General features: G+C 41.9%; 1 protein-coding gene across 1 annotated transcript in view; it reads left to right on the top strand.

The window, feature by feature from the left end:
- The window catches only part of cacna1aa (calcium channel, voltage-dependent, P/Q type, alpha 1A subunit, a), a 58,330-nt gene that overhangs the window by 18,360 nt on the left and 12,639 nt on the right, over window positions 1-27,331 (top strand). Inside the window, 23 exon segments of the mRNA XM_051073848.1 lie at window positions 824-874; window positions 1,736-1,904; window positions 2,255-2,889; window positions 3,069-3,418; window positions 3,547-3,682; window positions 3,951-4,080; window positions 4,251-4,310; window positions 4,456-4,562; window positions 10,856-10,955; window positions 11,254-11,414; window positions 11,636-11,776; window positions 11,870-12,071; window positions 12,184-12,348; window positions 12,758-12,868; window positions 14,771-14,854; window positions 18,382-18,498; window positions 18,687-18,752; window positions 19,066-19,163; window positions 19,366-19,516; window positions 19,720-19,847; window positions 21,461-21,557; window positions 26,139-26,244; window positions 26,741-26,848. Of these exon segments, the coding sequence (XP_050929805.1) occupies window positions 824-874; window positions 1,736-1,904; window positions 2,255-2,889; window positions 3,069-3,418; window positions 3,547-3,682; window positions 3,951-4,080; window positions 4,251-4,310; window positions 4,456-4,562; window positions 10,856-10,955; window positions 11,254-11,414; window positions 11,636-11,776; window positions 11,870-12,071; window positions 12,184-12,348; window positions 12,758-12,868; window positions 14,771-14,854; window positions 18,382-18,498; window positions 18,687-18,752; window positions 19,066-19,163; window positions 19,366-19,516; window positions 19,720-19,847; window positions 21,461-21,557; window positions 26,139-26,244; window positions 26,741-26,848 (3,473 nt within the window).

Below are 27,331 nucleotides of genomic sequence, written 5' to 3' on the forward strand. Positions count from 1 at the left end.
AACTGCATGTTCCCATGTATGAAAGACCATAATTTAATATGGATTTTTGGAATTGAAGAAATACTTCTGTAGCTTACTTTAGTGTAATGTCATGTACTTGAGAGGGATATTAGATTTTCAAGAGGATATATATAATATAATGGTGAAGTGAGAAAAGGGCAATGAATAGTAGAAATAAATAATATACTTACCCGGCCAAATAATATTATAGATAATATAAATAGTGGAGGAGAAGTAAAGAAAGACTTGAAGAATTCAAAGAACAAGAGTGGAACTAATTCATGAAAACATAGCTAAAAAGGTATAAGTTAAAGGTACTGTACAGACAAAGAGGAACATCAGAGATTCAGCTACGAGTTGAGAAAGATATTGCAAAAAATGCACAGAATGATCAGAACAGAAGAGGGCAGAGAACGTAAGTGATGCAAGAAAGCTGAAATTTGTGAGAGTGTAAAAAGGAGGACAATGAAAAATAAATAGGATTGTGTTCGATTCAGAGATGGAACAAATTGTAGAGGTGAGAGTGTATGTGTGAATGTCTGGATGCATATGTTTGTGTGTATATGTGTGTTTGTGTGTGAAGGGTTGCATTCCAAAATGCAAAATCTTTTTGGCACTTAAGATTTGTTCAGTTTTTACATTTCAGGAATGTATTTTACATATTTTGATATTCAGTTTTTACAGCCCATTTTATTTGAATAGTGACCATTCTTCAGGGTAGACAGACTGTTTTTTTTAATGGTGGATGGATAGCCCATTTTGGAATGAAATCCTCCCTCTGTTCTTTCGTGCCATCTCACTCACCAGCTGTTTCCCTCCTCAGCAACAAAGTACACAGTGAGTGTCACAACGCTACCGACCCCTTTCTGGACTGGTATTTATTTATTTGTTTATTCATTTCTGAATCCCTTCTGTTTATTGACTTTACAACCATTCCTCGCTTTCTTTTGTGTTTAGAACACCCTCCTTTCCTTGTCCCTTTGTTCTTTAACTCTTTTATCAATCACATACTTGGCTTTCTTTAGCTGTTATTTTTTGTTGGCTTATTTTTGAGAATACATTTTCTGTTGCCTGCACCTCGCAGTACGGCTGTTGCTTTACTGTGGTTGACTGTTGGCCCTGAGAGAAATGGGAGTTAACGTTGATTCGTAGAAGTTTTGGAGGGTAAGAAAGGAGGTGGTCACTGACAGTTTTTGGGCATTTCTGTATCAAGTAGGTTAAAAGACTTCTCAGTTAGTTCAACCAATAATGGGTTCTTGTGGTCATTGTGCCAAACATCGAGTTAAGCTCATGGGGGATTTTGGGGTGCCATTTTGGCTTTTTGTCTTGCATAAAGTGTGTTCATTAAATAGTAAATAGTGAGTTTGGGTAGGTTAATTATAGATTATTGTAACAAATTCTGACCTTGCCTCAGTGTTATCCTCCATTTTGTGTCCCCACATGGTTTACCAAACTAGGGCTGTCTTGTCCTATGCTTTGGCAATCTGTGTAGACACCCAGAACCTTGTTCTGTAGAGCTGCCTTGTTCTATAGGCCCAGCCAAATGACCCTTTAAATGTCTGTGGCCCCCAGTGTGTCTTTATGTCCTGGCTATTTTTATGTACTTATATTTTGGTGTTAGTTTTCACATCATTCATGTCTTTGTGTGAATATTTGCGCTGCAGTACATTTCTCCTGAACAGGTCTTTAATGCTGCCAATTCCCTCCTCCCTTTCCACCCTGTTCCATTTTGCAGTAAGGAGCAGCAGAAGAACCACAATAAGGGTGTCAGTAAGTCAGTGTGGGAACAACGCACCAAGGAGCTGAGGAAGCAGACTCTGGCATCCAGCCGTGAGGCCCTCTATAATGAGCTGGACCCTGACGACCGCTGGAAGGCAAGGACAGGGAGGGAGGAGCACAACAATGTAAAGGACAAGGCAAACAAAGGCCCCTAGACTTGTGCTATCAGTGTACACAAGTGACGGCAATTATGTTGATGATGATGATAAATTATGTTACATGCTGTTCATCTGGTGTTTATGTATAGTTTATTATTTATTGATTTACAATCAGTAATCTATATATTGACTGGACATTGCCAAATATGACTGTAATCTACAGTTATAATGTTTTTTCTCAGAGAAATTTTCCACTCTTTGTCAAGCATAGAAAGACTTGTAACTTATAACTTTATTTTGTATCTCTTCCTCTTGTCTCTTCTGTGTCTTTAATCTTTACCTCCACACTGCTTCTGTATCCTCACCTATCCTTGCAGGTGAACTATTCACGGCACATCCGCCCAGACATGAAGACCCACCTGGACCGACCCTTAGTGGTTGACCCCCATGAGAACCGCAACAACAATACCAACAAGACCACTGCCAACAATTCAGACCGCTGCTTCAGCCAGCACCATCCTGCTGATGAGCTCCACAGGCAAACACGCCTCCATGAGCACGGTGGGCAAGTAGGAGGGGGCGGTGGAGGAGGCTCTGCTCCACCGGTCAGGCCTCCCTTGGAGAGGGGGGAGTCCACAGAAAGCAAGCGGAGCCGCAAAGGCGAGCACCACCACCACACCTCGCACGTCCGATTGGACGCCACGGTGATTCCCGGGCCGGGCTCGGAGGAGAGGCCGTCCAGGCGCCATCACCACACCCGGAGTGGTAGTCGAGGGGGAGGGCAGTCAGAGCACAGGAAGCCCAGGTCACATCGAAAGAACGCAGAGGACGGTGAGGATGGCGGGGGAGGAGCTGGGAGGACAGGGAGACACAAGAGCAAAGGGGTGGATGGAGGTGGAGAGGGAGGAGAACAGGAGGGAGCTGGTGATGGCAGTGAGAGGAGGCCGAGAAGAAATCGCCATGGCAACCAAACGGACGGCGAAGGGAAGAGGATGTGCCAGCACAGAAGAAAGTATGTCCAATACAAGTGGATGCAGATATGATGCAAATTTCAGTTGCTAAAAGGACAGTTTGGGATATGTTTTGGTCTGATGATTATCTCTTCCCTCTTCTTTCATTATTTCTCTTGTCCTTTCCCTTCTTTTTTCTCCTCACTTTTTCTATCCATTATCTTTTACTCGTTCTTTATAGGGATTGCAGCGTGCCCAACCTCTCTACCACACGGCCCATCCAAAAGAGCCTCTCTAGGCAAGGCAGCCAGTACAGCGAGGATATGGACAACCTCATGAATACCAAACTGGTCTCTGGCTCTACTCCACCTAGTGAGGGTCACCCTAATCCAGTTGCCAGCCACACTGTGGCCCCTGGCTTTGGATCTGCCCTCCATCTTGCTAACAGTGGCACTCGTGGGAGTTTGGTCACATTAGATAGCTACGGGAACATCGGACATCACCGTGCCAACAGTGTCATCAGGCTGCCACACCCTGACTACACAGCAATAGACATGCCAATTTTTCCATCCACCAATGCCATACTGCAGGGTAAGGGCAAAATAAATATGTGTTATTTTTCTTCTAGAATCTCATTTCCTCTTTAACTCTTCTCATAGATAACTAACTTTAATTTTCATCCTGTTATCCCTCCTTTTCTCTCTCCCTCTGTGATCCAGTCAATAAGAATGCCAACACGGAGCCTTTGCCAGCGAAGGAGGACAAGGACGATGATGATGATGAGAAAGGGGGTGAAGGAGGACCCAGGCCCATGCCGCCCTTTAGCTCCATGTTCATCATGTCTACCACCAACCCGTAAGTTGAATGAGTACAAATATGTGCTGACACACTTAACTACACTATATGGACCAACACACACTGACACACAGGAATTCTTACTTTCAGGAGCTAAAACCTAGATCAAAAATTGATCTACTATAATGTCACTGCTACAACACTTGCATGAACATACACACTTGTGAATACAGAGGTAAAATACAAAGTCCTTTACACTTAAAAAGCAGATCTAATGGCATTCATAACACAAACACAACAGGAAAAACATGTCTTTGTCTGCTCCTAGGTTTCGACGGGCGTGTCACTACATCTGCACCCTGCGTTATTTTGAGATGTGCATCCTGCTGGTTATTGCCATGAGCAGTATTGCCCTGGCTGCTGAAGACCCTGTCTGGCCTGAATCCCCTCGCAACAATGTAAGAGATTCAACATACATTGAATTTGAATATTGAAATTAAACCAGTAAAAAGTAAATCATGCTCCAATGTAAAATTATTGGTTTGAAATCATCATGCGCATTTATCCTGTCACTCTTTTCCTCTAGCTGAATACAGTAGTAAATCATTCCCTCCTTCTCTTCGTACAGGTTCTGCGCTATTTTGACTATGTCTTCACAGGAGTGTTCACATTTGAGATGCTGATAAAGGTAGGGCAAACAGTTTACTCCAGAAGTATTGAGAACCCTTGGTCAAATGAGGATTAGACACTTTTTTATTGCACTCTCTGGTAAAATTGCACATCCGTGCTCAGGAGCCCACATCTCATAATCATGCTCTCATTTTCCCTTGTAGATGGTGGATCTGGGGTTGGTGTTGCACCAGGGCTCTTATTTCCGGGACTTGTGGAACATCCTTGACTTTATAGTGGTTAGTGGTGCTCTGGTGGCCTTCGCCTTCACGTAAGTCTCCCTCCTGCCTCCCCTTGTCCTCTCCTCTATTTCCTCCTCGCTCACTCCCTCTCTCCTGCCTGTCTACTGCCTCACTGGCACCTTGGAGTACAGCCTCCCCCGTTGACCCGTTGGCTCATTTTCAGGCTCTCTCAGCTTCATCTTTCTCTTCCTCTCTCTCTCTCTTTCATTTCTATTTTTTCATTCTCTCTCACACATTTTCTCTAAGTCTCCATTCTCTTGTCTCATGCCCGCTCCCCCATTAAACGTTTTCCTATCTATGCTTACAAATGGCCAGTCCACAGCTGGCCATTTCCTCTGCCTTTTCTGTCTCATTCAACTTTGCTCCCACAGTCCTGCCATTTCTAAGCCCCACCACCAACCGCCTGCGCCCTTACATGATATAAAATAGGATCCCAGCATTCCCTTCCCGTCCTCCTCTCCTTCCCCCCTGTGAGAGGTGAGGACCACTCTTTGCACCTGTAACCCTTTAGTGCCCAGGGCGTTCTAAAATTAAAGGCCCCATGCAAAGCCAGGCCAGGTCATGGTGAGCTCGCTCCCAAAAATCTCCACACCCTCCACCACGGCAAAGCAGGTATTTTAAAACCTACTTAATCTGCATGACTGTGGGGATAAATACAGTTATATTTGCATAACTCGGTTAAGTTAGGGCTTAAGTTTTGAGTAATATGCTGGGTACAAAGCATGAATTGTAAGTTTTGGGATTTACTGTCCCGCTTTTGCATGTTTGATAAGAATACAAAGTGAAGCAGACCTGCAGTACTGCAGTCAATGTTACATTTAATGTAATATTGGAATAGTGTGAAGATATACAGTACAGTAAGACTATAATGGTAATGTTGTAACCTCTGCCATAGGTTCTCACACATCTGCAGAAACACAAGGTTGTGCTTGATCCTGTTTGATGACTTAAAAAAAAAAAAAAACTGTGTATTTTCAGGGAGCTGCAACATCTGTGCATTCATGCCCCACAAATGTTTAGTTTTTGTGTGGGGGGGGTACACCTGAAAAGGAGAAAAGTATTCACTAGATACATTGGGCAGGTGACCATTTGTAATTTACCTCAAAGCAAATCTGGGCTTAGTACTTTAGCTTCCTGTAAATGTATTCATTGGCTTTAAATCTGAACATAAGTGTGATACACAAGTCTATTAACCCATTAGGTAAGTTATTTGTTTACCATTTATGGAATTCTCTGCATTTCAGTCATGAATGTTAACATTTTGTTGTTTCCAGTTCTCTGAAATCGTGTTCAAATATTCCCTCAGGCTACCAAGATTCAGCAGGCTGCTTCAAAATACTAAGTACAGAGTCCTGAGACATGTTTTTGTTGCTGTTTATGTTGCATTGCTTTGACAGTAAGGTGATGCATTGAATACAGTTGGATACAGTTAATGCTAACTGTCTGGGTTCAGCGGATTATCATGGCTAAAAGCCCAGTCTTGGGGACATTAGACCTGTGTGTCTCCTCCTTCACCATTCGTGTCATATGGCACAGAGCCTTCTCTTGTGTTGGGTAAATGAAGTTGGTGGGCTGTAATCTCCATCCATTTCATTTCCCAGCAACAATAAAATAGCAACATACACCGAGTTACCTGTTTATACCATTAGGTACCTGTACCACTGTGCAATTGAATGCTTTCCAATACAATAGCCCTGCAGTAAATTGTGTTTCTAAATGTACTATTTTTATATAATACAAACTGATACAACGTCATCACACAGTTAGACCAATACCTCCTCCTCCACTAAATCCTCACAAAAGAGGATTTATTGTTGGGCTGTTGTATTGGTTGTATTGGTACAGCAACACTGAAGAAATAGCACAATTTCCTTAAGTAACAGATTTGAACAGAAATGTAATCACTGGGATGATAGATTATCACAAATTTCCCAAATTTGAGAAACTTGAAGCCATAGGACCGTTTTCATTAATCCCACTATATTTTCAAATTTCAGTGGAAGTGAACTGAAATGAAACTGAGACTTGAAATCCAACTTTCATAGACTCAGTTAATGAAAATGGTCTGCATATGCATGTATATTAAAATGGAAATGTTTAAGTGACATAAGTAATTGAATTCTACTTTGCATTTTCCCAGTATGGTATTCTCTAACATTATCCCTTTTTTGCCACTGTCACTTGTTTTTCCATTGGTCGCGAATTTGGTCCAGATCACTCAGTTTTCAGACAACCTGAACTGCAGTGAAGCCGAAAGTTGTTTTATTATAGTCAAAAACATCTTGAACAAAATACCCAGCTGTCCCTACTTAGAATTCCCTCCCTTCCCTCTTTTGCTTTTTTCTCCATCCTTTCACCTCTTTCATCATTCATAACTCCCCAAATCCCTCGCACTTCTTCCTCTTCACCCTTCTGGCCTCAGTTGTTTCTCTGAATACAAAGAAGAAAACATCTTAAAAACTTACAACTGCATCTTTCAACCATACTCATTACAGACTTACTATAGGTTCTTAATACCTTCACACCAGATATTTGTAGAAAAAAATATAGTTACCAGCTTCCACACTGTAGTTTGTGGCAAGCAGTATTCATTACATAAAAGTCAAATGATATCAAATTACAAATTATATAATTTGATATTTATCATTAGTTTGGGAATCAATGCATGCAAGATATTTTTGAAGAATTTTTAATATAGTGTTTTGTGGTTGGAGCTACAGCCATTTTTTAAAAATGTATATTACTACATGTCCTATGGCTGCATTGCATGATGGTGCATTGACTGCTCTCAAATTGGTGTTTCTCTGCTCTCAAAAGCCGTGCAGCTGTGCTAGAACTGTTTCAACTAGGTTTTACAGCTTTATTAAGGAGTATTTTATTCATTTATGTGTCTTTTTTTAACCAGGAAGGTCCCATTTCTTCTGCCAGGGGGTCCTGGTCAAGATGGGGCAGGACTCTTTTTGAATTAAGAATTTGCACAAAAAAACTACTACTCCTTTGTACTGTAGTTGTTGCTACTGATTTCAGGCCAGCATGAATAAAGAAAGCATAAACACGGCAGGTGCTCCAGGGTTCTAGTGGTGGTGTCCCATCTACAAGACTGGCCTTTACCCCAGTCTTTCTTTCTGAATCATTTGTGTGTTTTCTCACTAACACTCTTTCCCCTAATTTCAGTTTAATCTACTTGTGTATGTGGCACACATAAACCTGTCTATGTTTCCGTTTGTTTGTATATTATCTGTGTGCTTCTGTCCTTAACTCTGTCCTCCAACCTCTTTATGTTACATGTTTTATATGTGGGTCAACTTTACAAGTGTCTGTATTTCTTCTCTCTGTGACCAAGTCTGTACCTCCCGAGGAACTGTTCCGTATAGACTAATAATAAGTAATAATAATAAAAAGTGAGGTAAAATTAATGAAACGTTAGGTCACCTCAGAAAGTATTCAAAATAATAAAAGAGCATAGAAAAGCAGCACAGCAGGTAAACACATTTTAAGTGGTTTTTTACAGGAATGAAGAAGTTAAGGTTAATGATGATTAATAAATGAGTACCAGAGGGAGAAAATTGTAATTATACAGTCAAGTCTGGTACGTACTGTATACTAACATAAAGACAAAGTCAGAAAACAATCAATTAAGCCAGTTCCACCAATAAAGCCAGATTTGACTATGATAGGGGTTAACTACACTGGCCATTGGGAAGATCCGAACCGGTCAGAACAGACTCATACACATCCAGATAGTGCCTTAATTCAATTGGTGGAAATCAAACAGCACTCCAGAAAGGCTCAGCAGTCTCATTGGAGATGTTTATCGCTCCTTTAATCCAATTAGTCTGGTCTGAGGGCTGCTGGTGTCTTGGACTGCTTGTGTCGCTGTCCTGCACATTTCTGCAGCCGGACTGAGCTTTATGTCCAGACAGGCCTCCGAGGCAGAGACACTTAAGCTAACCAAATTTCTAGGAGGCATTATATGTATGTTTAAAATGAGTTTATATGTGGGCACACTTACAGATTTTAAAAATTGAAATCGCAAACTAGATTATGAAGATTGTAGTGAATTAGAATACAGTAGAATTAAATTATTAATTAGACAATTGATAACAATAAATCCAGTGTTATTTTCCAGATGAAATGACAATACTGATGTCTAGTTTGTAGTAATGAAGGCAGCTGTTCAGTGCTGTGCTTTACTCACGCTTCTTGTCTAAACTGTGAGTGTTTATATGCATGTGTATGTTTGATTTGGTATCAGTAGTCTGTGGGTGGGAGGGTTGATCTAACAAAAAGCAGGCCTTGTGTTCTCTTTTTCTCTCTCTGTCTCTCATATGGATGTTTTCCCTCGAAATCCCTCCTTTCTCTGTGTCCCATTCTGTTTCTTTCTCCCACCCTTTGTCTTTTTGTCTCTCTCTCCCTCTGTCTCGCTGTCTCTCACCCCTTTCTCATCTCTCCGCTTGGACCACCAACAGCGGCGGCGGGTAAAGTTCTCTTTCTTTTTCCTCCTCATTTCTCCTTCTGCACTCTCAGTGCCTGTTTTTCTGACCACACATCTCTTTCCTTTTCATCCATCCCTCATCACAGTTGACTTCTGTACTTGTCTATTCTCCCTTCTTTCCATTGTTCACCATGGAACAGCTCTGACTCAAACACAACTAAACCTCAAGTTAACCTGCGTCAGGTTCTCAGCTGAACCACACAGATATCGTGTGATATTTTGTGCTAATGCTGTGGAACCTAAGAGTGGTGTGATCATGCGCACGCACACACACAGACACACCCATATGCCTGTGTGCACACTTGCGCACACGAAGCCTACTCACACACAACAACCAGCAGTCTACCATCTGGTCTAACAGCTGTAAGACACATGCAGCTGTACACACAGCTGCCTTCTCCCCTAAGGACCACAGTCAGTGACCTTTGACCTTAATCTCTACTTCCTGATCTGTAGAATTTAGAAATTTTTGTTTAAAAAAAAAAACACAGATCAAAGGTTTTCCATGTTCTAAAGAGGTTATGATTTTGCTAGCTCACTTTTAGCATCATGAGTATTTTTTACTCAACAATGTGATTAAGTTTAGTTTGGTTCTTAAGTACAGGTTTTCTTATAGTTCTTAAATTTATGTGTTTAGAGCTTTGTGAAGAGTGTTCAGTGTAACTGAAATATTGATTCCTCTTCTCTCACACATGTGCCTAGAAATCCAAAATCAAAGTGCTAAAAAGAAAGAGGTTTGGCTTAGCATTTCAGCAAGAAATGCTCGCTAAAATATCTTTGTCTTTGCCAAAATGGCCTACAAGACAAGATTCCATGCTGTTTGAACAATGCTGTGAAACCAGCTAATCCTAGTTGTAGTTTAGAGTTCATAGTAGTTAACTGGTTGAGTCATCAAAAGAGAGAGTTTAGCCGTTCAAGTTTTTACCACGTTTGAGCACATTGTCACAATATGTGACTTATGCTTAGAAGTTAAGAAGTTATTTTTTACCTTTTTTGAAATTATCTTCAATGGAGAGCATTTCTAAACTGTCACTACATTAACAGGAGGGCACTTAACTGTAAGTTACCACTTTAACAAGGCTTCCGTTAGACAGTTGCTGATAGAAAATATGGGGTCATTTATGTCTAACTGAGACCATGACTAAACTCTCTCTGAAAATGTCTCTGTGTAGAATAGAGTTCTCCATCACTCAAGCTGCTGCTTAAAAGAGGAAATATTGCAGCATGGAAAGCAAGGTTTCAATGCAGCATGAATATATTTCACCATTAGCTGGGCATGTGCAAGCCAAGGCTTTAACTGTCTTTGAAAAGCATTGAAATACATTGCAAAGTATTAAGCAAGTGTAGCTACCAGATAGCATTCAGACAGGAATGATATCAGTTGTTCCCATAGCATGTACTATAGTTGTAATACACCACCTAACTCTAGCATGTAGTTACAATGCTAACCTCACACTTAGAAATAAGACAAAAGTCTAATATGATAGCAATGCTGCATGTGTTGCTATGTATTTAACCCAGACGCAGTTACTCATTTTGAGTTAACTCGGACACAAATACCATCAAGGAATGGCTGACCACTGCCATTTTGGAATCGAGAGGACTAAGCCTGTCATAGCACCCCTGAACCTGCTGACTCTTTCAATGTGTATGCGTGTGTGTTTGTGTTTTTGTGTATGTGTGTGCGTGTATGTACGTATCTGTTTCTGTGTGTTGGTGTGTGTGTGTGTGTGTGTGTGTGTGTGCGTGTGTGTGTGTGCGCGCGTTTGCGCGCGTGTGTGCGTGTGCGTGCATGTGCGTGCATGTGCGTGCATGTGTACACTGCAGGGGGAGCAGTAAGGGAAAAGACATCAGCACTATCAAGTCTCTGAGGGTACTGAGAGTGTTACGACCTCTGAAGACTATCAAACGTCTTCCCAAACTCAAGGTATGTTTACATAGAAAAAGCTTGACCTCAGATTACAGTTACCTTTATTTTTCTGGAAGTATTGGGGGCATCTGATCGAAAAACAAAGGTTTAACATCACTGAAAATAACCTAGATTTAATAGACATTTTCAAGTTGCAAATTGTAATGTGTCATCTTTTATTTTTTCCTCTTACCCATTTAATAACATTGTACGCTACAATTTGAGCACAAAATACACAAATAATTTCAATCCAATGTGTTTCTCTCATACAATAATTACAATCTGTGTCTGTGTCCCTTCCTCTCTCAATCCTCAGGCTGTGTTTGACTGTGTGGTGAACTCCCTGAAGAATGTGCTCAACATCCTGATTGTCTACTTACTCTTCATGTTCATCTTTGCTGTGGTGGCTGTGCAGCTCTTCAAGGGACGCTTCTTTTACTGCACTGATGAATCCAAAGAGTTTGAGCGCGACTGCAGGTCAGGAAATACTAAGTGTGTTTACCCCAGGCGATAAAAATGTTCTAGGTCACCTTCCTAATATTAAGTTCAGCCTCTTCATGTGTAGCACTTGTACCATGTGGTTTTCACATGGTTTTCCCCTTCCTCTGCATATTTAGTATCGTCAAAAAAATGTCTACATTTGGAAGCAAACCATCCCCTTTACACATTGTGCTGATGATGTGCTATGTGTAATTCAGGGGCGAGTATCTGGTCTATGAACGTGATAACGAAGTGAAGGCGCAGAAGCGGGAGTGGAAGAAGTACGATTTCCACTACGACAACGTGGCTTGGGCCCTTCTCACCCTCTTCACCGTGTCTACCGGAGAGGGGTGGCCGCAGTGAGTATACGAGAACATGCGCAGTCGCACGCATGCACACATGCTCTCTGACAACTTGTAACCCTCTCCCATTCCCTGCCTCTTCCTCTGCAGGGTGCTGAAACATTCAGTGGATGCGACTTACGAGAACCAGGGCCCGAGCCCAGGATACCGGATGGAGATGTCCATCTTTTACGTGGTGTACTTCGTGGTCTTCCCCTTCTTCTTCGTCAACATCTTCGTGGCTCTCATCATCATCACCTTCCAGGAGCAAGGGGACAAGATGATGGAGGACTACAGTTTAGAAAAGAATGAGGTGAAGAAGGATTAAGGGAGGATTATAACTGCGATAGAGGAAAATAGGGGAGGTATGACAAGATCATAGCGGGATGAGAACAAACCCTTTTTGTGTTTCTGTTTTTTTGCAGAGAGCCTGTATAGACTTTGCCATCAATGCCAGGCCTCTGACACGCCACATGCCCCGGAACAAGCTGAGCTTTCAGTACAAAATGTGGGAGTTTGTGGTGTCGCCGCCATTTGAGTATACTATCATGGCAATGATCGCGCTCAATACGGTTGTGCTGATGATGAAGGTAAAAGTCCTTGACAGTGCACACATGCACACATTAACATAAACACACATCAACAAAACTACATAAACCACTGACTACTGAGTTGCTCCACCTCTCTTCCTCACATCCACATAAACACTCGTTAGATTGGACTTACCCATATGTAGTACACTGTTCCTATAATTTAAAAAAATATGCCTGACTGCCTATTCTGTGAGCTGAACTGTGTGTCTCCTTATATGTCTTTATACTCGCCCTCCTTTCTGTCCCTGATGGTGTGTGTGTGTGTTTATGCCTGTGTGTGTGTGTCTAACTTAATGCACACTTACTTGTGTGTATGGCAATCCATTCTCTCGTATTTGTACGCTGGTTTGCTGGTGTGAATGTGTGCGCTGCCTGTGCGTACGTGTGTTTGTGTGTTTGCTTATAGTATGACGGAGCTTCTGATACCTATGAAGATGTGTTAGGCAACCTGAACATAGTGTTTACCTCCCTCTTCTCCATGGAGTGTGTACTCAAGATCATCGCTTTTGGAGCACTGGTGAGTGTATGTGTGTGTGTGGGTTTGTGTGTGGTGAGAATGTTCTGCTCTACTGTATCTTTGTAGAAAGTGCTGAAAATCAGTTATTATTATTAGATGGTTTTGCTGTATCCACATAGATTATTAATGGTTGCTAGGCAGTGCACAGCAGTGAAGCAATAAATGCGGCCTCTGACAGACTAAATGCAGAGCCAAGGGCTGGGATTCACTCAGAAAACAAACTTAACAAGAAAAACACTCTAGAAAGATTTTTAATGTTTTAGGTAGGACAGAAAAATTAGTACTTGACCAAGAACAGCAACACCTAAAATTCAGTGTAGCTCCAATGTACTCTGTATGATATCCACCCTCACCTTACAGCCCAGTAAAGCTAGTCTGTGTTGAGTTTTTGGTTTTCAAGACAATGTACATGCAGCTAGACTAAGATAACCAAAAGCTGATACCCAATAACCAAACAATGTGCTATAAGAGACTGAGATGTAGAAAACAATGGATTCAGCAAATTAAATGCCGCTCTGTTTCATGTCGTGGTGGTCTGTACGCAGCTCGTCATTATTTTGCTCCACTAGGACACATTGTCTGTCGTAGATTATTGCTTGCATATTTAAGGAGCAACTGTGGGGAAATAATGATGAGCAAGAGAGATGCTATTATAGGTAGAAAGGAAAGGCGAAAAGAAATTGGAAACTGCTAGAAGTCAGCAGTGAAGTGTGCAGTCATTGGAGCTGCAGAGGAATGGAAGGAGAGCGGAGAGGGAAGAAAACGGAGAGAAGGAGATAGTTTAGGGACGAATGTTGGGAGGAGATACAGGACAGATGGGAAACGGTAATACAGTAATTAGGAGAAGGAGAATGAATGACAGATAGGCGGTAAAAAGAGGAGCGAAGATTACAGAGAAGGTGGAGATTAAACAGGATAGGATTTGAATCCAGCGGAGCGCCCTTAAACTCACTCATGCCCCTCAGCAAGCGCAATCACACACACACAAATAACACCAGGCCTTGGAGACATCTGTGTGTCTGTGTGTGTGTGTGTGTGTTTGTCAAGGTGGTTTATTTTAATAGCCGCCTCCTTTGCTCTCTCTATGTCCCTCCACTTGTCTAATGCACAGTTTGGCTGCGGGCAATATGTAGGAGAGCGAAAGAAGCAGATCTCGCTCATCAGCATTTTGTCCTCACCATGCCATGGTTTTTCTCTCAGTCACCCTACTTATAAAGAGAAAATTTAAGATTCTACTATTATGTCTTTGTTTGGGTAAATGTCTATGTGCAGATAAATGGATCAAGTTCATTAATTAGATCTTAAGAGGTGGATTCAGTGCTTTTTTAAGGAAGATTTTTGCAGCTTAAAGGAATTCAGCATGACTTTGTGTTGGTTTGGTTTATGATATGCAGTGATATACAGTATGTGATGTTTGATGGCTGGTGTAATCCCCTAATGCAGTACGATTTGTCCCTAACCTGTCTGCTGGCATCCATCCAACATGCCGTCACTGATGGTCCATTTGTCTCATCTAATTCCTTTCCTGTTCCTGTCGAACACTGACATGTCTTTTTTTTCCACTTTCTTTCTCTCTCTGTCTGACTCTCGTTCTCCCTCTGTCTAACTCTTTCATTCTCTCATTTTCTTTTTCAACCTCTTCCTGCATTTTCATTGTACCGTTACTTAAATCCTTTTCCTTGTAATTTCAATGTGATCTGTCTCTGCTCCATCTATTTGTGTTGCCCCTTTCTCTGTCAATATTCTATCTGTTCTGCTTCTTTCTTACTTCCTCTGCTTCCCTGCCACGTCCATGTTTGTCAACTCATCACCTTCCCGCCTTCTCTATTTCCACCTCATCCTCCTCTGTCTTCTTTATTCCTCTCTCGCCCTTCTTCTGTCTCTCTCTTGTCCTGATCACAGAATTATTTCAAAGATGCCTGGAATATTTTTGACTGTGTGACAGTTCTGGGCAGCATCACTGACATTCTGGTTACAGAGCTTGGGGTAAGTAGCAGGATCTGAAAACATTTGTGTGTAGATGTGTGTGCTTGAGAGATCTGGTCAGAGGAGTCAAAACTGTAAACAGAGAGCCATGATATTGTATTACCGATGTTTGTTGAGTGTATGTTTGTTGAGCAAGTATGACTGTTAGGTGAGCGTCAGCATGTGTCTATGGGCTTGCACATCTGTCACATTGTCTGAAAAGCATACAGTAGACAAGACATGGAGTTAGGGGAGAGCATGAGTTAGAGGCCACTGTTGAGTCTTGCATTGCTCAGTCATGCATGAACATCTCTTGAAAGTCTTATATAATTGTCCCAGTTGGTGGGATGAAGAGAGACCAGACTCCAGCTAGCCCCGCGCTGAGCCACTGATGCCAAGGCACGAAGCATGCCGATGCTCTGTAGTGACCTTCTGCAAGCAGCCGTATATCCAATCAGATTATCAGATTGCATCTCAGGTGGCCAGTAGAGGCTTTGCAGGCATCTGTTAATAACTACAGCTGAAGTCTTGAAGGTCCATTTAACATCTGACTGTGCACAAATGATCAAAACAGTGGGACTATAAATGTGTTAAAGTTATGGAACCATTCTTTGATGTCATAGCTAAAAGTAAATTGTCAGATTAACTAGATTCTCCTCTTTGAGCCAGTGATGGTAAGATGGCCAGCTAGTTTGGGCAGCAAGCAACAACATGATATTTCTACATTGACTGACCACATTATCTTGCTTGGTAAGATGTAGAGTTATGTTACTGTAGTGATACTACTTACAGTTTTAATGATTTCAGTCACTTGTTTCAGCTGGTCTTCAGAACACCAACATGGCTGCTTTAGGTTGCTTTATATCACATGAAAGCCCTAAAGGGGTCAAAAAGAATCACAGTTCAAAGTTCAAAGTTATTTTATTTTCCAGAATGATATGTGTGTTTGTGTTGGTGTAGTTTGTCTCTGTGTGTGAGTGCATATAAGAGAGTCTTTTTTAAAGAGATAGTTTTTTTTTTAAAGATTTTTTTATTTAGAAATGATTCTTAAATGTGTGTTCAGACAGAACATGAGGCAGTTTCCAGACACAGACCAATTGCATACAAAGTCAGCGTATGTATGTTAGTCAGTGTTTGACATGAATTCGCTCATGCAATTGAGGTGAAGATTGATCTGTGCAATTTCAAAATATTAGAGCAGAAAAAATTGCACTTAATCTGAAGCTTCTTAACCCTACTTCATAAATGTACAGAGATGATGGAAAAATGAGAGACAAATACACTTGTTATAATAATGTGAGGTGAAAATTTGCTTTGCATTCTGTCTAAGCAAACACTTTAAGAGTTGCTCTTGCAGATTTACAGGTAGACCTGGTAGGAATGTAAAGTATAAACTGCATTCAGGAGATGTATCAGCCTCTTGGATAGCTTTGATCCAAAGCAGTTCAAAAAGGGGATACCCTCAGATTGGTACAGTATTTTCTCGACCATATTCAAGAACTGCACAGGCATAATAAAGCACTGTGACCCACACGTCTTACCTACCAGGTCTATCATAGGAGGCAAGGGATACCAATGATTCAAGCCCTCTCAAGGCTCAGTTGATGCTATTCACCAGCCAGGTTCATATTTCTGTGACTGGTGGGGTTTTATCCTGGTATACAATCATGCTTATTTATTCACAATCCATAGATTTTTCCAACTATCCCCTGTTGTCTTGATCCTTGGTATCTCCGCAATACGGATGTATAAATTCTGCAGAGAGAAACTTTCTGCTGTGCTAACTTGCCTCTGTAATGACTGTTGATTTCTTTCTTGTTTTTTATCTTTTCACATGCTTTCTTTAAATCGTCTACAAACTTAACGACGATCTACTGTAATCTACCTCGCCCCATCCCCTTCTCCCCCCAACACCTACTACTTCCTGCGATTCCGTCCAATCAAAATGCACTATGAATCCTCTGTGTCCACCCATGACAACCGGCTTGGTCAATCTCTCTGGTTGTTCTTCGAACCAACCAAAAATCCAAAAATTTGCTGCTATAAACCATATGTCTGCAACATCCACATGTAGATGGTTTGTAATTTTTTGGAGATCTTATTTTACTGCATCTGTTTTAACTGCATCCCAGCCAATGTTGTGGCTGTGAAATGTGCATGTTTTGCGTGACCCCCACCTCCCAGAATGCTCAACCCTGAGTGAGCTCTAAAACTGTAAAACTTATTTGTCACCAATTTTACTAACTTCTCTGCCAGTCACTGTATCAGTATATACTGTATATATATGTATATTATTCAGCCATAAATCCTACCCATACTGATACATCCTTTACAGAAGACTAGTGTTCAGTTTGTAAAGGATTGGAGTCTATAAACTGAAATAGATTGCTACATCCATCCATTGGGATTAGCCATTCATTGTATGCACATATATACATGCCCTCACATAAGACAGTGACTGGGAGAGTGTTTCCAGTAACGACAGAGTGACTCCAAAGCTTTGCCCCTGGCAGAGAGAACAAGTGATGCATGCAGCCCCTTGCATGTCTTTGGCAGGAACCCTTTATTTTTACAGCACACACACACACACAGCAATGTAATACATATTGTACTGTAACCTGCATGTGCCTGCTGCCAGTCCCTTTTAAACACTTGGACTCAAACTGCCATATTTTGTTCTTTACTATGATAAATGGTTGAACTCTTATATTACATATTTTATATAAATTGATAATAATAATTTGTGTGTTTTCAAATTAAAACTAGAAATGATAATGCTCTTTCTCAGCTCAGCTTTCATGTAATCAGACTGATGAGACTGAAAGTATATGAAGCTAGAGAAATTCACACAGGATATAATGACCTTTGTTGGTCCTTCAACCACTGCTCTTATTTGGCTGTGACATCAGTATAGTATGTCACATGACTTTAGCAGCCAATCCTATTGGATGCCATATCAGCTCCCATAAATTTGCTGCTTTGCCTTGTGTTAGTGCACATCCGCATGCTGTGTGCTTGCTTCATTTTTAAAATATTGCATATTTTGCCTTGAGAGAATTAGTGCATTTGGTTGTCCTTCCAAGAAAACGTCCTGACGTCCCTGCACTTTAACTACTCACCACTCCTACCACAATTACGTCTATATTAACCAATTGGATGAAACTAGTTTTGGATGATTTCCTTTCCCCTGTGTTGTTTTGTTTGGTTTTGTCTAACCTAATGGGTATGAAAAGCTTGTTGGAGCCTTGCTGATTTGAGTTTGGTTTGCTTTGACTTGTTTGGCTCCTGATTCTTTAGTTTGTATTGAGTTTGAATCTCTTTCAGTTTTGACTGTTTTTCTTTTCATTTTTGTTTTCTTTTTGGTTGTCTAAGGAAAATTGTTTGCACACTTTGCACTATAAGTGACTTTCCCAATCTCCCTTTATTGTCTCCTTCCCCTTTTCCTTGACTTTCCTATCTTCAACTTTCAATCCTAATCCTTTCTACACCTTTCTCTCTCTTTCTCTCTGTCCCTCTTCCTCTCTGGTTATGTTGTGGCTGCACTGTAGAATAATTTCATCAACCTAAGTTTCCTGAGGCTGTTCAGGGCAGCTCGTCTCATCAAGCTGCTGAGGCAGGGAGAAACCATCCGCATCTTGCTTTGGACCTTCGTTCAGTCCTTCAAGGTTTACACCCTAACTATACAGCATATCACACACAACAGGGAGCAATTATAAGCTTTCACAGTCTGAATTTTCCAGACATACACACACCCATTACTGTTTATATACTGTATATATAGATGATGCCTAGGTGTAGTCTCATATACACTCATATGTATCAAACACCAAACGATTTGTGTGTCTCTCCCCAGGCGCTGCCTTATGTCTGCCTCCTCATTGCCATGCTGTTCTTCATCTACGCCATCATTGGGATGCAGGTGGGTGAGAGCCCCATGCTAAAATGTACTGTGGTGCTTTTGGGATGCATTAATTATATTTTATAGGATAATAACGATGAGGAGTAAAATGAGGTATATAAGGAGAATGAGGATGATGATAATGGTCTTAAGGTTTTGGTGCATGATGGGAGGTGAAAGATTATTATACAAGCAGCGGGAATGGCACACGTGAAGTTTCAGAGTTTTATTCAATTTTTTTATTTCTGCATTAGTGGCAGAGAGGGCTTAAAAGGTGACTGATGAACAAATACACTCTGATTTTCAGTGTTAACAGTATTATTGTGTTCCACAGCTGTTTGGGAATATTGCTATTGAAGAAGACGGAGAGAGTGCCATCAATCAGCACAACAACTTTAGGACCTTCATACAGGCTCTCATGCTTCTCTTCAGGTGCTTATGTGTGTGTGAACATGTTTGTGCGAGTATCTGTGTCATGTCTATGCAGCATTCGCTGTATCTGCCTCTGTATCCTCTAAACATTTCGACTTTTCCCATAGAACCCTCTGAAAGAAACCTGTTACAGTTTTGGGTAGACTTTAAACTCGTCAATGAAACCTTCATAAATCAAGGCAATCTTTTTGTGTTTTTGTAGGAGCGCAACAGGGGAGGCGTGGCATGAGATCATGCTGGCATGTCTGGGGGGTAAGGAGTGTGACCCCCTGTCAGGGAACACAGATCCAGAGTGTGGCAGCCAGGTTGCCTACCTCTACTTTGTGTCCTTCATCTTCTTCTGTTCATTCTTGGTGAGCACATGCTACATAATCCAATACATTTATCAACATTCAGAAAGCTTAAAACATATCAAATATGTCCATGAGTCTATAGAAAATTATACACAGTTAAATCCTGCCTGGAAATGATTTTGAGGAGTTTTGATTTGCTCCACTTGTAGCATCAGCTGTTCAACTTTCTGCTTGTGCATGTGTGTTCTCTTGCACATGTGTAGATGCTGAATCTGTTTGTAGCTGTCATCATGGACAACTTTGAGTACTTGACTAGGGATTCATCCATATTGGGACCTCACCATCTGGATGAGTATGTCAGGATATGGGCCGAGTATGATCCTGCTGCCTGGTGCGTGGTAACATGCATGCCTTCAGGTGCACATACACACACATATTTTAAAAAAACAAACACAGTAATGGTAATTCTTATTTACTTGCACAAACTACTTGCACACATTGGATTCCCCACGTTTGTAGTCCACATACAACCACACACACGCTGTTTACGACCTCACACTTGGACACATCAAATGCTTTATTGTATGTTTCTTGTATGTGTTTTAACATGCTTACTCACACAGAGCAAGGCCCAAGCAATGAAAGCAGTAACCTCTCAACAATTTTGTGACCTTTTTTTTTGTTCTTTTTTGGGTAAAACATCAGCATATTGTATTTTAAATAGCTTAAAGAAAGACAGAAAATGAACAAAGCACAAGCGTCAATTAGTTAACAGCTGCAAGGGGGCTGTAACGGATTTGAGCATAACCTCATCAGGCATCTGGTTATCTCTATCACACCGTACAACCCCTCCCTCCTCCTCCTCCTCCCCCGATTTCTGTAAACTGTCCTTAAATACCCCACCCCCACCCCTTCTCACATGTTCTCCCTCTTCTGGAATCTGCATACTGCCAAAAACTTAATGTGGCAACGTCTACACTCCGAACAACACTCCTCTGTCTGACTGTAGCCTAAATATCTACTGTAGACATGCTAAGTTTCATGGTATCTGTATTCCAGTGCCTGTGTGTTGCCCTCATGCTGTCCTGTAGACTGCACATAGAATGCTCTAAACAGGAAAAATGGGAAGGGAAAGGAAAGGAAAGGAAAAAAATAGAGGATGGAAGGATAATAGTCAACTGTAAAGGAAAGATAGATAAATGATTAAGATATGTCATAGAAAATTAGATATTTAAATAGCTGATTGTAGATTTTCAAGGGCTAGACTTATCAACAACATGCAAAAATATAGTTTTCTATACCTAAGGTTTCAAGGAAAGTCTGTCTTTACCTTTTTTCAAGCACATGTCCTTGGTGTATTTTGCATAATTGTGCGGAAATTTGCTTTAACCACAGGCGTACTGACTATGAAATGGACACAGAAGACAGGGAACACAGACACGTGGCTGACATTGAACACATATTTAAGAGGGAGGCAGTCTGCGCACCACAAGCAGCTATTAAGCATTTAGCTCTTTAACCCAAGCACATGCTTTTCTACTCTGTTAGCAATTCCTTAATTACATTGTGCACACATCCAGTTAGGGGTTGGACTGGAGAGAAAAAGGAAAGGGATGTCAAACTAAGGAAGAGAAAGGGAAGAAACAGTAGATTAAGGAAAGAAGATTTTTTTAAAAGTGAAACTGTATTGGCAGTGCTAAGGACCACATTTATTTTATAGCGTGCAGTGAAGTGCTGTGTTTGTGTGTGTGTGTGTGCGTGTGCGTGCGTGTGTGAGTGTGTGTGCTTGTGTAGAGTGTGCATAGGTGCATTCAGGTGTAGATATGTCTATAAAGTCTGTTGTTTATATTAAACATATTGTAAAGTATTTTTAGATACTATGTGTACTTGTCAATCTTGTGCTTTTCCTCTCAATGTTCTCTCTTCTTTCTGTATGTGTGTGTGTGTGTGTGTTTTTCCTGTGTGTACGCGTGTGTTTCTTAATTCCCTGTATTCTTCTTGCAGTGGGCGCATTCATTATAAGGACATGTACAGTTTATTACGAGTTATCGACCCGCCTCTCGGCTTAGGCAAGAAATGCCCCCATAGGGTGGCCTGCAAGGTTTGACTTCCATTCAAACAAAATCTCTCAACCACACTTGCTAGCCACAGCATCCAGGAATGGAGTGAATGCCGCTTTATTTATTTATTTTTTTATTTTTTATTTTTCATTTCAATTTTCCAACTTCTTTTCCACCATTATCGACTTGCATTCTGAACTGCTGAGAGAATGTGCGGGACAATGCAGACACCCAGAGAAGCATGCGAAATGCACTAAATGAAATGGGAAAAAAAACACATTAAGAAGTTTTACCACATTGTAAAATAAGTCATTCTTGTTTTCTTTTTCTTTTTTTTTTTTTTTAATGAATATTCTTTTCTTTTGCTTGCTGTGGAGCCATGGCTATAATGTAGCAAGCTACGGTTGCCCACTGTAGTGTTGCATTGTTCTTGGTTTTTGGGGGTTGGGGGAAAGACAGAAACTGCATTGACACCCCTTCCTCTTCCTCCCCTGTCTCCTCGTCTGAGCAGGAGCAGCTTGGTGCCTGCTGTCAAGCTCTGCCCTGCTCTTCTGTGCTTACACACAAACTCAGACACACATACCGTATTATACAATTGTCCTGCTTGCACAGAATTGTCTTTTGATACTACGAGAGAAAAGTTACTTCTCAAAATTCCAATCCTTATCTTCCTCCTGTTGTCTCCCTCTCCTCTGTCATTTACCCCCCCCCTCTCTTTTTTGACATAACAACCTGTTAGAGAGTACTGTAGCTCACAGAGGAGCCACATGGCCACAGTCTCTCCAAATCAGCCCAATAACCTTGTCTTCCTCTTGTTTTGTTCTTCTACTTTGTTTTAGTCTTTCTCTCTCACTTTCTCCCCTTTTCTCTCTCAATTTCTCACACTGCAATCCTCTTCTCTCGTTTCAACTCTTCCTTCTAATCAATCCATCTCTCTTGCATCTTTTTTTCTCCCACTCCCTCCCTTCTCTCTCTCTCTCTCTCTCTCCCTTTCTCAATATCTCTGTCTCTCCCCTTTTTTGTGCTCTTGTTAACGGGGTGGTGGCACTGGCTGATGATGCAGTGGCAGGATCAGTTGCAGGGAAATGTATGACATGCTGAGGCACATGTGTCCTCCACTAGGCCTCGGGAAGAGGTGTCCAGCACGGGTGGCCTACAAGGTCAGAAAGGACCCTATCTTCAACTGAGTCTCCTATGGGTGCCGGGAGGGATTTTTTTTTCTGGGTGGGAGTCCAGGAGGGGAGGGGGCCAGGGATTTAAGCGCTAAACGTGGTGTAAACTTTAGTGTCGTTGTTTCTTTGGTTCTGTTTCTGTTTCTTTTCGTGGAAAAGTGGGGGTGGGCTGATCGGTGTTGTGGCGTTGTGTGGTGGTGTGGGATTGGTGGGGTGGAGGTAGCAAGGCAATTAGGTTGAAGGGATAGGCGGGTTGTGTATCCACAGGAGGGGACGAAAAGAGGGACCTTCTCAGCTCGTTTGCACCGTGTACATTGGACACACAAGCTCATTTACACAAACACGCACATCGCAATCAATAGAGTTCAATAATATTCTGCAAATAGAGTGAGTGTAGTAAATGCATACATTAATGCATCTATTTAAACATCCAAGTACAAAAAACAACTATAACTAATATTGATTAATTAGACAAGCAGTTCACACATGTAAAAATTGCTGAAGACACACACTCTTACACAGAAGCATGCGTGTGCAGCAGGGCTTGGAAGGTCCGCTAGACTTACGTCCTCTGACTCGTTCCGTCCTGTGGATGGGGCAGACACACACTCACATATTACACACAAACACACACAGAATTAGGTCGTATCAACCTACACATAGATATTCTCTGTTATTTCTCATGGTAGAGAGAGCAGAAGGGCTTGTGTCAGTGATGTGTTTTCCTCAGAGAGCCTTTGGTTGCCATACAGAAGCAGTTCTTTTTCTGTCACCCTTCATGTAGCAGCTCCAAGCCCCCAAGCAGCCTTTTTCTATCTGCAAGTCCAATCTTCTCTTTGTCCTTTGGTTCTGTCGTCAATGCAGTTCTATTCTGTTTCCAGCCCCCCCTCATCTCTGCATATTGCTCCCCACTCCCCCTCCGCATACACACTCCCTCACCTGCCTTCTGCATGGCCGTTAACCACCACTGCCACCTCCCTCTTCCGCGCACGCCCCTGTCTGTCATGCAATCAACACGGGGGCACGACCCATTGTACACAAATTGTTATCGGAGTAGGAATATGCAGAGTGATGACAACAAATTTACCTTCATGTCACCACGTATTCCCGTACCTCCTCTTGTGATCAACTTGACAGAGTCATGACACATCATTGGCAGATCACTGTGAGCCTCAGGGGGCAGCCGGCCAAACAGCCTGTAGGCACAGGAGATCACTCCATAGCCAACCATTGCTTTATCCCTCCTCCTTCTCCAGCAGACCTGAGGAAAATAGTACTGACATTTCATATTATTTATAGTTTCACATGGATGGCGTTTTAATGTGAGTGCACTTTATAATATGTCAGTAAAGGAAGGTATAACAAATTGATTTTCAGTCTGCTTTGCTTTCGCAGTCCTATATGGAAATTTCCATCCATGATCTTCACTGAGTTAAAAAGATAAAAAGATTAATAGCTGAGCGATCTAAAATGTACTATTTAACCCAGGTTTTGCACCTCTAGCTCTGTCTCTTTCTTAGTAATCATGTTTTTGTTTTTAACCCCAGCCCCTGCCACCTCCCATCCTTACATCAGGTGCTCTCTTTCCCTCTCGCTCTCTCTCTCTCTCCTTTATCCTCTTAGTTTTACCCCCAAACTGTTTTCTCTAAAAGCCTCCTCCCTGAACTCAGAGTTAAACCCTCAATCCCCCCTGCTCAACAACCTAACATGCTTTTCATGCATGGTTTTGGCAAAACTTCCCAAACATCTTAATCTGATCCCCTTTATAACTACAGCTGGAACAGTTTTCCAGAAAGTTACCATCTCTTGCCTCCCTTACCACTTTCCCTAACATCTTTGCTAATGAGAAAAATCCAAACCTTTGCCTTTAACCTTCCAACCAGTCCACAGAACAATGGCCCAAATAGCTCCATTGCTTTTAACCTTGGATCTTCTCTGTCCTGAAGAGAGACAGCAGAGCCTTCAGGCAGGACCGCTTTCTTACAGACACAGCCAACTAAGTGTGGTGATGTTTTTTTCTTTTTCCCCCCCCCCTCCGCATTGTTTTGTCTTTGGTTTGTCTATTTTTGGTCACTTTTTCTCTTTACATGCTCCAGCTCATAACCTATTGATTTTTATTCCTCTATCATCTCTTTCCCTTAAGCTTTCCCTTCCAACTTTTATTATTTCTATTCTCTAGCAGAATAAATATTTCTTTTCACCTCATATTTCCTACATACACTTAAATTACGGTCACCTGAATAATCATGCATCTTAGCACCAAAACAATACTTTCAAGGTGGCCACTTTTTTGTTTCCTCTTCTTTCTTTTTCCACAGAATGCTGCTCTCTCTCACCTATTAACCTCTAAGTCTGTGCCCATTTTTCACACATTAGACATCGGATAATTATCGATAGAGCCAGCTGCTCTATCGTTCCAGCCTAGCCCCATCGTCTACAAATTTCCTTATTCCCTCCAAGAACAGCCACGTTAAAACGACTCACAAACTCATTTTAATGTTGTCAACAGAGGATGCTTTCTGTGTACGGCTGCGCAGCTGCTTGTCCTGTGAGGCATATTGTGTGCGCATCGCATGCCGCATGAGGGTGGGATGTGCAAGAAAGGTTTGGGGGAATGGAGATTAAAAAAAAAAAGTTTTGATGGATGGATTAAAGGAGAGGCATTTAAATGGGATGTTGAGGGGGGCGGGGGGAGCCATGATTTGCAGCATGTCTGGGTGGTCGCCGTCTTCTGTCACCAAACACACACGAACGTCACTGTGTCATCTGTGAGTTGGTGTGTGTCTATGTATCGTCTGTTTCGATTATAAACCAACAAGACCTAAAAGGATCAAACTGATAAACAAAAACCAAAGTTTTCCCCTTCTTTAGATCGGTCTAAGTTGTTTTTGGTTTATTGGTTTATCATCTGGTCTCTGTTGGTTTCACTGTGAACCTCCAAACCCCTAGGGGGAGCTGTGGATAATAATTACTGCCTCTCAGCCTGTCCTCCTGTTTTCTAATTGAGGCCTCAATATTGCCAATTTAACCAACCTGTGAGGTCTTTTGGACATCAACAAACATACATAAATCACATCAGCTATGAAACAAATGAATTTATAAGTCGGGGATGAGTCTGAATAATTGTCTTCATTAATAACCTTGGCACTCACAGGTTCTGTCAAAAAAATCTTGAATTCATTGTCACTTCAGCACTGAAATTCCAATATGTTCAGTTTGACACTGTAGCTAAGTACAAGCATGTTGTTACAGACTGGCAGACAGACTTAGAACCTGTGCACAGCTCCTTCAACCTCCTTTACCCAAACCCCTCCCTTCTCCTCGCTCCCTCTCCCCCTCCTGCCACAAACTCAGCACCCCTCCCCCCCGTCACCTGGAGGTTCCACATACATGCCACCCAGCTCACTTCACGATTTTCTCACTGCCTATCCCCGATTGCCTCTCCCACAGAGACTTCTCCGTATGGATCTGCCCGTGGCCGACGACAACACGGTCCACTTCAACTCCACTCTCATGGCCTTGATCCGCACAGCGCTGGACATCAAGATCGCCAAGGGTACGGAAGGTTTGGAATTCCTCTCAACTCCTTTGGTCTAATTTTCACACATATTCTTCTCTTTCTTTTTTCCCCCCTTAGTGCAGCACTGTCTGCTATTTCTGTGCTGTGAACCCAGAAACCTCCAGCTCTTCCTGATGCTTCTCCCACTGCTTTATATGACAGAAAATCACGTGTGTAGCATGTCGTTAAGTTGTGTGTTAAGCTGAAGGTTGAGATCGTGTGGAATCGAGGTTCTCTTGATCATAGCTGTTACTATTACCTTACTAATAAAAGCACCTTTCTCTTGTCTGTTTGTTTTCATGTTTGTATGTCCTCTCCTATACCTTCTTGTATCAATATGAATGGGTATGAATGATTTGTGTGAACTTGTGTGCGTGTGCATGTTCATGTGTCTGAATATATGTGTGTGTCTATGTACCTGGGTGTGGATGTTTGTGAATCTGTGTATGTATCTGTATGTGCGTGCACGCACGTGTTTGTTGAATGTACCTAGGTGGTATTGACAAGCACCAAATGGACGCAGAGCTGAGAAAAGAGATGATGGCAATCTGGCCCAACCTCTCCCAAAAGACCCTGGATTTGCTGGTTACGCCGCACAAGTGTAAGTTGCAGAGTGTGGGTGCAGGCACTGCAACATGGCTTGGATGCAGCCACCCCTGTGCCACCCAGTGCTCCAACATTGTTTCTCTTCACGCCACCTGAGGACCGCTTCTCTCAGCCAGTCTCTCTCACTGCTGCACCCTCTGAATCAGCTGGCACATCACCACCACACACACACACTTAGGGCATAATTACATGAACATCAAGAAACGCAAACAGAAGCAGGCTGGACTTCTGACAAGTAGAGTGCAGCTAAGATACACACACGAACACCAGCTCACACACACTGTCTGCATGTTATATATAAAACAACTATACACACACACACATACACACACAATAGTCCTTTCTTTCTTTCAGCTACAGACACCACACTCACCAGAATAGACTCACCACCAGTCCCCACCTGTCTGTGCCTGAGATCAGAGGGTGCCCTACTATAGATCAACTCTCTATAGATGTCTTTTCACTCCAGGGGCAGTCA

Source organism: Lates calcarifer, linkage group LG11 (genome assembly GCF_001640805.2).
Source record: "Lates calcarifer isolate ASB-BC8 linkage group LG11, TLL_Latcal_v3, whole genome shotgun sequence".
Taxonomy (NCBI): domain Eukaryota; kingdom Metazoa; phylum Chordata; class Actinopteri; family Centropomidae; genus Lates; species Lates calcarifer.